Consider the following 10,581-nt stretch of genomic DNA (forward strand, 5'->3'; position numbering starts at 1 on the left):
ACTAGCTATTTCTAACTTAGCATTCAAATCATCATTTATGCTGCTTAAGCTAGAAATTGTCTTATGGCAAGAAGATAGTTCACAAGAAAGCATTTCATTTCTTTTAACTTCTAAAGCATGAGATTTTTGTGCCTCTACAAATTTGTCATGCTCTTCATATAAAAGGTCCTCTTGTTTCTCTAAAAGTCTATCCTTTTCATTCAAGGCATCGATCAATTCATTAATCTTATCTATTTTAGTTCTATCCAATCCCTTGAACAAACTAGAGTAATCTATTTCTTCATCACTAGACTCATCATCATTAGAAGAATCATAAGTGGCATTGTTTCGAGTACATACCTTCTTCTCCTTCGCCATGAGGCATGTGTGACGCTCGTTGGGGAAGAGGGATGACTTGTTGAAGGCGGTGGTGGCGAGTCCTTCATTGTCGGAGTCGGATGACGAACAATCCGAGTCCCATTCCTTGCCAAGGTGTGCCTCGCCCTTAGCCTTTTTGTATCCCTTCTTCTTCTCCCTCTTGTTCCCCTGTTCCTGGTCACTATCATTATCGGGACAATTAGCGATAAAATGACCAATCTTACCACACTTGAAGCATGAGCGCTTCCCCTTTGTCTTGGTCTTGCTTGGCTGTCCCTTGTGACCCTTTAGCGCCGTCTTGAAGCGCTTGATGATGAGAGCCATCTCTTCATCATTTAGCCCTGTCACCTCAACTTGTGCCACCTTGCTAGGTAGCGCCTCCTTGCTTCTTGTTGCTTTAAGAGCAAAGGGTTGAGGCTCATTGATTGGACCATTCAATGTGTCGTCCACGTATCTCGCCTCCTTGATCATCATTCGCCCGCTCACGAACTTTCCAAGAACTTCTTCGGGTGACATCTTGGTGTACCTAGGATTTTCACGAATACTGTTCACCAGATGTGGATCAAGTACAGTAAAGGACCTTAGCATTAGGCGAACGACGTCGTGGTCCGTCCATCGCGTGCTTCCGTAGCTCCTTATTTTGTTGATGAGGGTCTTGAGCCGGTTGTATGTTTGGGTTGGCTCCTCTCCCCTTATCATTGCAAATCTCCCGAGCTCGCCCTCTACCAACTCCATCTTGGTGAGCAAGGTGACGTCGTTCCCCTCATGAGAGATCTTGAGGGTGTCCCAGATCTACTTGGCATTGTCCAAGCCGCTCACCTTATGGTACTCGTCCATGCACAAAGAGGCTAACAACACAGTAGTAGCTTGTGCATTTTTATGAATCTGTTCATTAATAAATATAGGACTATCCGAGCTATCAAATTTCATTCCATTCTCAACAATCTCCCATATACTTGGATGGAGAGAGAACAGGTGACTACGCATTTTGTGACTCCAAAATCCGTAGTCCTCCCCATCAAAGTGTGGAGGTTTGCCAAGAGGGATGGAAAGTAAATGTGCATTTGAGCTATGCGGAATACGAGAGTAATCGAAAGAAAAGTTCGAATTAACCGTCTTTCTTTTGTCGTAGTCGTTGTCGTCGTTGTCCTTTTGGGAAGAAGTGGACTCATCGCTGTCATCGTAGTAGATGATCTCCTTGATGCGTCTTGTCTTCTTCTTCTTCCCATCTTTGCGTTTGTGGCCCGAGCCCGAGTCGGTAGGCTTGTCATCCTTCGGCTCGTTGACGAAGGACTCCTTCTCCTTATCGTTGATCACAATTCCCTTCCCCTTAGGATCCATCTCTTTGGGCGATTAGTCCCTTTGTGAAGATAACGGCTCTGATACCAATTGAGAGCACCTAGAGGGGGGGGTGAATAGGTGATCCTGTGAAACTTGAAACTTAATCCACAAAAACTTGATTAGGTGTTAGCACAATAATGCCAAGTGGCTTAGAGAGGAGTCTCAACAAAACACAACAACCCAACTAGAGATCAATCACAGAGATGGCACAGTGGTTTATCCCGTGGTTCGGCCAAGACCAACGCTTGCCTACTCCACGTTGTGGCGTCCCAATGGACGAGGGTTGCAATCAACCCCTTTCAAGCGGTCCAAAGACCCACTTGAATACCACAGTGTTTTGCTTGCTTTACTATATCCCGTTTGCGAGGAATCTCCACACTTTGGAGCCTCTCGCCCTTACACTTGAAGTTCACAAAGAAGCACGAAATAAGGGAGGGATGAGCAACACACTCAAGACAAGAAATCACAACAACACCACGCACACAAGTCGCAACAAGAGCTCACAACACAACTCAACGAGTTCACAACTCAACTAGAGCTCTAATTGCTATTGCAAGGAATCAAAAGCGCGGAATCGATGTCTTAGTGCTTAGGAATGCTTAGAGAATGCTTGGTGTTCTCCTCCATGCGCCTAGGGGTCCCTTTTATAGCCCCAAGGCAGCTAGAAGCCGTTGAGTGCATTCCAGGAAGGCATTTCTTGCCTTCTGTCGACTGGCGCACCGGACAGTCCGGTGCACCACCAGACACTATCCGGTGCGGATCTCTTTCCTTATTTGGCGAAGCCGACCGTTGGTGCCTTGGAGCCGTTGGCGCACTGGACACTGTCCGGTGCACACCGGACAGTCCGGTGCCCCCTTCTAACCGTTGGCTCGGCCACGCGTCGCGCCCAGATTAAGCGGCCGACCGTTGGCCCGGCGACCGTTGGCTCACCGGACACTGTCCGGTGCACACCGGACAGTCCGGTGAATTATAGCCGTACGCCGTTAATTTCTTCCCGAGAGCAGCAAGTTCCCCTGAGCCGGACAGCCCGGTGCACCCAGACAGAGCTAACTTTGGCTGAACAAAGCCATCTTTCTTCCAATTCGATTTCTCCTGTTTCCAGTACTTAGACACAATACATTAGTCTATAAAACAATGTACTAAGTCTGAGAAACATACCTTTATACTTGATTTGTACTTTGTCCACCATTTGACACTTAGGCACTTGTACTGGACACTAAATCACCAAAACACTTAGAAATGGCCCAAGGGTACATTTCCCTTTCAGTTTGGCGCTCGAAAAAGGTGTCAACAAAACTCATTTCGCAAGAACGTACTGTTAGGGGTCTATTATGCCGACGGTCCCTATTTAACCTTCATTTTGGCACAAGCAAGTGTGTTTCAGGTGCTCTTCTACTGATGGAAGAAGCTGACTTTCGGCCAAAGCAACATATAAAGAAGCTTCGGCTATACGCGCAGTGTTGATTTTATAACCGATGTGGATTGTGGGTTGAATAAAAGGAAACCCCGGGACTCTTTTGCTCTTTTCCTGACCGAAGGGATATCGGCGTACGAGAACCACACGATCTAATTTAAGCGGTCTCGACTAGACTCATTACTTAATGAACCGTGTGAGATCTGAGTCGTCCGATCAGATATGGACGACCCGATTTAAAAAGTCTCGATCTAATCTACACTATCCACCGCATGATCGACGGCTCCACACCCTTGTACGAGTTGATCTACCAGAAGGGGATCCTTCTTGGCACAATGGAAGGACCACCAGGGCTATCCCAAGCGATCCCGGTTTCTGGAGATGCGTACTGCAACAGCTCCACTACGCACGTGGATGCTGCCGGCAGCAGCTCACCGGCCGTCGCGAAGCTCCGGAAGCTGCTGTTCCGCCGGATGCTCATCGGCGTCAACGACGGCCGCTACTTCCATGGCCTGTTCCACTGCATCGACAAGCAGGGCAACATCATCCTCCAGGACGCCGTCGAGTACCGCAGCGCCCGGCATTGCTTGCCTCCGACGGAGCATAGGTGCCTGGGGCTCATCCTGATCCCGGCCGCCTGCCGGTCGTCTTGCCAGGTTGATTGCTCCGTTGAAGAGAAGATGTCGCTCATGTGTTTGGAGTGAATGGTGCTTCTAAATATGTGTTACTATGCTTTCCAAGCTACTCAGGAATCATGATAGATAAACCCTTTTGTATAACATTCCTAGATCTTGCTGGGATTTAATTTGCATCGATTCTGCTATCTGAGAGAGACCCTGCATGATTTTTTTCTTTTTTGTTGTATCAGCTAACATCTTCGAAGAAAATTGGTGCTCCTATTTTAAAGAATTGCTTATTTGAAAACTTTTACCATGGTCATTTCATTTAAGGAATGATTTGATGCAGCTGTTAGTGTACATGAGCATTTCTATTTTTTACTATGATGTAGAGTTAATTTTCCGTAGTCTTAAGTTAATTTCAAAGGTGCATCGATCAACAAACAGGAGTTCAGAAGAGTGCATATCAAAGAAATTAAAAATTGTTGAACTAGTTAAGTCTGGGACTGCAGCACCACAAGGAAGTCTCCTTTGCTCAAAGGGGTTGAGCAAATTAAATCTATTTCTATTCAATTTTGATTAACAAAGAATAAGCCTTAATAGGGAATTTAGCTTCATGTCTCGTAAAAAACGGAGAAAATCTGTGATAGATCAACTGCATTCAAAACTCCCGAAAATCTGTGATAGATCAATTGCATACAACATCATTGACAGATAACGTCGGCCAGAGAGCAACCCATTCAAGCTCTGTTCTATTTTGAACTTAAACTTTTGTGGAAGTAAAACAACTAGCAATTACATATCTTCTTTCTCGTATAATCTGACTATTCAATCCTGAAAATTTTGAACTCTGCAACATGAAATTTGAGGGTGCAACATGAAATGGCCTCTAGCTGAGTTAGTTAGATGGTCTGATTAGCACTTCTCAGGTCCTGAGTTTCAATCTTAGTAAGACCAAATTTCAGGCTGAGCTTGAAAAAGTCACTCGCTGGTCCCTGGTTGTATACACACGAGATAAACTGACCTATGAGGGACAAATCCTCGTGTAGGGACCAGGAAGGCTCAAAGCACGAGCAAAAATCTGGACTATAGAGGACGGACCCTAATGTTGCACGAGGGTTAGCTTTCGTGATCTTACTCGATCGGGGCTGCGATTGAACTTCTTATTAATATAATACAGGAGGGGGACGGTCTTTCCCCTACCGGCCGAGTTTTTTAAACAAATATAGCAGTACATATGATGCAAATCAATGCCTTCTAGCAAAAAATGGTTTACAGCGTGAGCCTTGACACTATCATTGCTCAACTCCATTTTAATTGACATCTTCACCATCAAACCATTTTAGACAAGGAATGAGCATCATGACAATAGTTCTGAAGTTCTCCTTGCTTGCAACTGCATTTCCTTTTATATCAAGCTGTGCCAACTTCAGAGATCTGAAAAACAGTATGGCATCCCAGTATTCCTCCACGTTGATATTTACCTTCTGGTACGCTTCAAAAGCTTCACTTGCTTCCATTTTGTGTGAGAATGGAGACGAGCAGATATACCGTGTTGTGTCAATTGAGTGAGCTCCAATCTTGTTGAAAGATAAATCCAGAACTTTCAATGAGATTATCTTCGTAAGGGATTCAAGTGCTGTGAAACCACTGATCTGGTTGTTGCTGATGTTCAAGAACACAAGGTGCTGCAAAGCCTCCAATCCTTAAATGAACAAAAAATTAGCATCCCAAAGCCAGTGTTTTTCAAATATTATCGTTCAGGCATTTGCTAATGACTAAGCCAATTATCAGTTCTGCAACTGCATTCGAGAAGCTATCGCAGGCCAACTGCTTTTGAGAAACTAAATCACAGGCCTTGTCACACTATTAAAATATCATTATTTTTTTCTTGAAGTGGACATAGGATGATAGGAGAGATGATTCAAATGCTAACCTTCGACTGATCTCAGACTATTATGGCTTAGGTCCAGCATTTGAACCCACAACAGGCGTTCAGCAAATCCAATGCATGTTAGAGATAATCTGCAAAGCTGCACATGATTCAGGGGAGCTGAATTTGGTTGAACCTGAACTGAACAGTGCTTCATGAAAGTCTCCATGTCACATGTTAACTGCAAGAAAAGGTTAGGTTAGACAGCAGCAAATTATCCCTAAGCTAAGTCTCTTCAAACATTCTTTATGTTACTTTATCCATCAGGACTAAGCTCCGTTCATCCTCATAGTACTGCTTATGAGATGGATCCAGGTGAATCAAGTCAGTGAAGAGCCCCAGTGCCTCTTCACAGTATCCCTTCCTTTCAATTAGAGATCTTCCACGAGATTTTATAGCAGAACAAGCAAGCAATAACCGGGCTAATGTCAACTTCCCAAACTTGCTGGAAAAGAGAGTATGTTATGGAAATGGGGTTATAATTATGAACAAACAGATTCAGAATGGATTTAGAGCCTAACCTGTTGTCATCAGGTAACTCTCTGAAAAGATCTATTTCCTCAGATAGTCTTTCAAAATGCCAATTTGAGTCATGCTCGATCAAGGCACTAGTAATCTTTAGCAGATCAAAAGGGATAGGATCACGGTTCCCATGAGGCTGGAATGATTCTGAGCAATTCCAGGCAACTGGCTTATCAAACATATCTAAACCCTGTACTGGATCGTTGCTGATCAATTCAATGCCAAATGTAAAATGCACAGGACAATTGTAGTTAGAGCCACTTCTAGATACAATGCCATTCGAGCAGGGTATGCTCACTTCAACAGAATATTCCTGCAAACTGCTACATTCATTTATAATCTGGAGATCTGTGGCCCAACAGTTAGAATACCCAGAGTCTGCCATTGTGAGGGGCCTCCATATAATATCCTTACTGAACTCCAAATCAGACTTTAAGTTAACACTTGATTGATTTAATCCTTTGACAGGCTCATTAAAATAAAGAACAATGGGTACAGTCCTTGACAAGATGGATGACTGTCTGTGCTGCTCAGCTTTTTCCTTGATCAAAGAGGAACTGAGCTTTGCAGCATTAGAAGGCCATGAAGCAATCAGCTGGGGGTTATCTGGACAAGACGTTTGAGCTAAAAGCCAAAGGTGATAGAACCATCCACTTTGGTCACTTGGATCTGTAAAAAGAGCTTGAGTAACAAGTTCAAACTCCTCGGAAAAAATCTTCTGCTTTGACTCAAAACCTTTGCTCTGCTGGATCAGTAGGTTGGACAGAAGTATACTGCCAATGAGGTGAATGAGAACGAAATTGCAGCAAATATATGGTTTGAATATTGGTACCATAACCAACAGGTAAACATAATAGGACCAAGAGTAATACAAGGCAATCAAAATATCCTTTGCCAATTACAGGAAGTATATCTACAGCATATCGATTTACAGTACTTAATTACAAATTACAAAATATCATTTGTTTCCATCTTCTGTTTAACATGAAATGTAATCACATTACTATAGAGTGGCAGCTCAGTTTGCCAGTTATTACTGCTTATTTCACTACAGTCACAAATCAAAGGTGGAGCAGATCACATTTTTTTCACTCAAATGGCTGTTATTAGTTACATCTGTTTCATCAAGGGGCCGTTTGGATCCCTTCGTTTTAAAGGAATTGGAATCTATTTAATGGACTAGGCTATTTGGCTTGAAATTTAGCATTCCACAACTTTCCAAAGTTCAGATATAAGCCTATCTTAGATTCATGATGTGGGAGATGAAAATTGATTATACATATCACAATTCTATGTTTCTACATGCAACTATAGCATTATTCAACTCGCTTTAAGTATCTCCCTCATATGGCCAACAGTAATATACAAATATATTTCACATATAACTATATTAGCTTAATTGATTTGTACCCAAATTATGATTATTAGAATGGAATTCAATTCCAAGGATCCAAACAGGGCCTAACCATATCCATCCATGGTCACCAAGTATAGGTTTAGGTCAAAATTCTAACATCACCACATGGACATATGGAAAAGTCAGACTTCAGAGTAAGCATTTAGAAAGAACATCCATAAATAATAATTGTATACATATAATTCATAAAGAATCACCATAAATAACAATTGTATACCTACGATTATGCCATGCTGAGTAATTACTGAAGTTGTCGCTGATTTTATCCATAGTATACTTTAGCTCCTCCTCATCTGACACACCCATGAATCTTGCAAGGAACCTGTAAAAAGGGGGAATCAGTCCAAGATGACTATCTTGACTGTAATCTCCAACAACAGAAACCTACCTTCTGTAGTTCCATCCATGAAAATTCCTGGCGTCCACCTTCAACAGTTTATCCAAGAGGCCAAACTCACGTTTGAAATCCACGGGCGCTAGCTTTTGGCATAGCAACCACTTACGGTGATACCAAGCTCCATAGGATTTTGGGTTTTGCCTTAAAGCAACCTCAACCTTCAAAATTCCAAATTTGAGCATCATCTAAGTAGACAATTGCAATGGGTGCCAGAAACGACTAAGGCACAAAAACACAAGAGCTCTATTTCTAATTGATACAGGAGTGTTGATGGATCAGAGAACTAACCACTCTCAGCTCATCATCAACAGCAGACTTGATGGCCTCCGGATCAGAAAGCTCCTTGACATTGTGCTGAAACGCAAGCTTCCGGTAGTTCCATGCGGTGTAGGCCTCTGGATTTATCTCGAGCAGCTTGAAGCTCAGCCCAATTGCCTCCTTTGTGTACCTACAGGCCCCATCCATTGACTAAATAAGTCCGGTGTGCTATTAAGCACTACTCCCTCCGGTTTCCTATTAGTTGTCGTTTTGGATAAGGTTCGAGTCAAACTTATAAAACTTTGACTACAAATAACTATTATGTTATTTAGTTTTGGAACCTAATATTTATATGCACCAATTTGTCATAAAAAGTACTTTTATAAAAGTATAAATGTATTAAGAGTTCATTTGTATTTTAACAAAAAACATTGGTCAAAGTTATATTTTGGAGACCGTGTCGTTGTCCTAAACGACAACTAATAGGAAAGCGGAGGGAGTACTCTGAAAGGCTGAACCCGAAATCGTTTACTTTGTCGAGAAGGAAAAGAGGTGAAATTGCAACTGGGATGTGACATCCATTTGTGTTACGAATGAATAACTGACGATAATTTGCAATGATATGCACCAGACCAGGAGACGAGGACCTCCTCATGGCTTGAGGAAAGAAGCTGGCAACACAGCGCGAACGGAACAATAAAATTTGCATCTTCCCTCCGCAGGAAAATCTCCAGGCCATGAGAGCTAACTGAAGCTCTATAATACTAATCATAGAGGTTGCTAAAATCGACCGGTGCTAGATGGAGCAAAAAGAGAGGGAGGCGTACGGGCGGGCGGCGTCTTACGTGCGGCCATGGTGATTGTGCAGGACCTGGGCCTGGAGGTCCCGAAGCTTGGCGGCTTTCGCTGACGCCGCCTCCTCGTCCTCGGGCTTGGCCGGTCGCCGCGGGCGGCCGTGCATCGCCTCCTCCCTGCGTCGCCGGCGCCGCGGGTGCGGGGGTTTGGATCTCGTGGAGAGCGGCACCCTTCCAACAAGTAGAACTAGACGGGTGTTTGAATAATCTACTAGTAATAGTTAGGCCCTGTTGGTTTCAACTTATAAATTATATAATCTAAATTATAATCTAGATTATATAATCTGGATTATTTGCTCTGAATTAAATAAGCTAGGTGTTGCTGTTTGTTAGCTTAGATTATTTAGACTCGGTTTATTATTCATATGCATATAAATATAATAATACTCTTGGCTGTTTTATTTGTCTAATGGGTGAGAACGTCTATGGACAGGTGGATGACAATTGAAAATAATTTTAATCAGCTTGCTATGGGTAGTGGGTCTTTCATAAAAAATGAGCTGAAATAAGCACCCTTTGATGAGCTTATAGGATTATCATAATCTCAAGTGCTAGATTATATAATCTTATCAGATAAGTTGCTTGTTTGTTTCCTCACTAGCTTATTTACATTGGATTATATAATCTACATAGATTATAATCCCAAACAAACAGGGTCTTAGTCGCTAAAAGGTAAAGGCAACTAAAAATTCTGGATAACACTATTACTTACTTTTTAGTAAATTAGCCAATACTCTATTCGTTCCAAATTAAAATTTGTTTTAGTCAATTAACAGGTTCATATAATTAATGTGTTTTATATATGTATAGTTTTATCTTCATCTATTTTAATATAGATATAAAAACTAAGAACTAAAACTACTATTATTTTGGGACGGAAGGAGTAGTTAGCTAACTAATTTCAATAGTAATTTTTAATCAACTAACTATTAGCTCTAGTGCATTCAAACACTGAGTGCTAGGAGGCTAATACTCGTGCCACTGGGTCGATGTCATGTAGGTCAGTTCGGTTCTGAGTCGCCCGAGCCACCGCCCTCGACGTTCACCACTACCATCAGTCCGGCGCTAGCTACAAGCCTATAATGGTTTCTCGTAGCAGCTCAGCGCGTCTTGTAACAAACTGCTACACGCTTCTCTTTTTTTCTCGACGGAAGCTGCAGGCACGAGCGACAGGTGTAACTAACCAGTGACCACTAGGTGCAGGTGTAGCACCGCATATGTGAAATGTTTCTATGAATATCTAATCCACATACCTTAGACCAACACATCTAAATTTTCTAAGGCAACAATAGAAACAAAATGCTAGAAATTGGCAATTCTTGGCCTAAAGTCCGTAAACAGTGACTTAGAATAAATTGATTTGCTTTGTAATTTGTAAGGAAAGAGATAAGTTAGATTGATTTTGTGAGGATAAAAAAGAAATAAGTTAGATTAATTTAGTTAGTTAGGATAAAACAAGATAATTTAGATT

The 10,581-nt window shown here is 42.2% G+C and overlaps 2 protein-coding genes across 2 annotated transcripts; one reads left to right on the plus strand and one right to left on the minus strand.

Annotated features, from left to right (window-relative positions):
- The first annotated feature begins 3,405 nt into the window (after window positions 1-3,405).
- LOC103626283 (N-alpha-acetyltransferase 38, NatC auxiliary subunit) lies at window positions 3,406-4,051 on the plus strand. Its single transcript, XM_008646673.3, has one exon. It carries the CDS (start codon window positions 3,448-3,450, stop codon window positions 3,814-3,816), a length of 369 nt encoding a protein of 122 aa, XP_008644895.1. The 5' UTR covers window positions 3,406-3,447; the 3' UTR covers window positions 3,817-4,051.
- Window positions 4,052-4,895: 844 nt separating this feature from the next.
- Window positions 4,896-9,333, minus strand: LOC100285137 (rab geranylgeranyl transferase like protein). The gene is made up of 8 exons (NM_001158031.1): window positions 9,102-9,333; window positions 8,287-8,446; window positions 7,990-8,156; window positions 7,819-7,923; window positions 6,184-6,957; window positions 5,918-6,107; window positions 5,666-5,843; window positions 4,896-5,434 (listed from the first exon to the last, which is right to left on the minus strand). The coding sequence occupies exons 1-8, from the start codon at window positions 9,215-9,217 to the stop codon at window positions 5,043-5,045; spliced, it is 2,082 nt and encodes a 693-aa protein (NP_001151503.1). The 5' UTR covers window positions 9,218-9,333; the 3' UTR covers window positions 4,896-5,042.
- Window positions 9,334-10,581: the final 1,248 nt, after the last annotated feature.

Source organism: Zea mays, chromosome 5, assembly GCF_902167145.1.
Source record: "Zea mays cultivar B73 chromosome 5, Zm-B73-REFERENCE-NAM-5.0, whole genome shotgun sequence".
NCBI classification, from domain to species: Eukaryota; Viridiplantae; Streptophyta; class Magnoliopsida; order Poales; family Poaceae; genus Zea; species Zea mays.

Coding starts and splice junctions, on each gene's coding strand:
- LOC103626283 (XM_008646673.3), top strand. CDS start 3,448: ATGGAAGGACCACCAGGGCTATCCCAAGCGATCCCGGTTTCTGGAGAT.
- LOC100285137 (NM_001158031.1), bottom strand. CDS start 9,217: ATGCACGGCCGCCCGCGGCGACCGGCCAAGCCCGAGGACGAGGAGGCG. Junction 6,108..6,183: donor GAGTTACCTGATGACAACAG/GTTAGGCTCTAA, acceptor TCTCTTTTCCAG/CAAGTTTGGGAAGTTGACAT. Junction 5,844..5,917: donor GCTTAGTCCTGATGGATAAA/GTAACATAAAGA, acceptor CTTTTCTTGCAG/TTAACATGTGACATGGAGAC.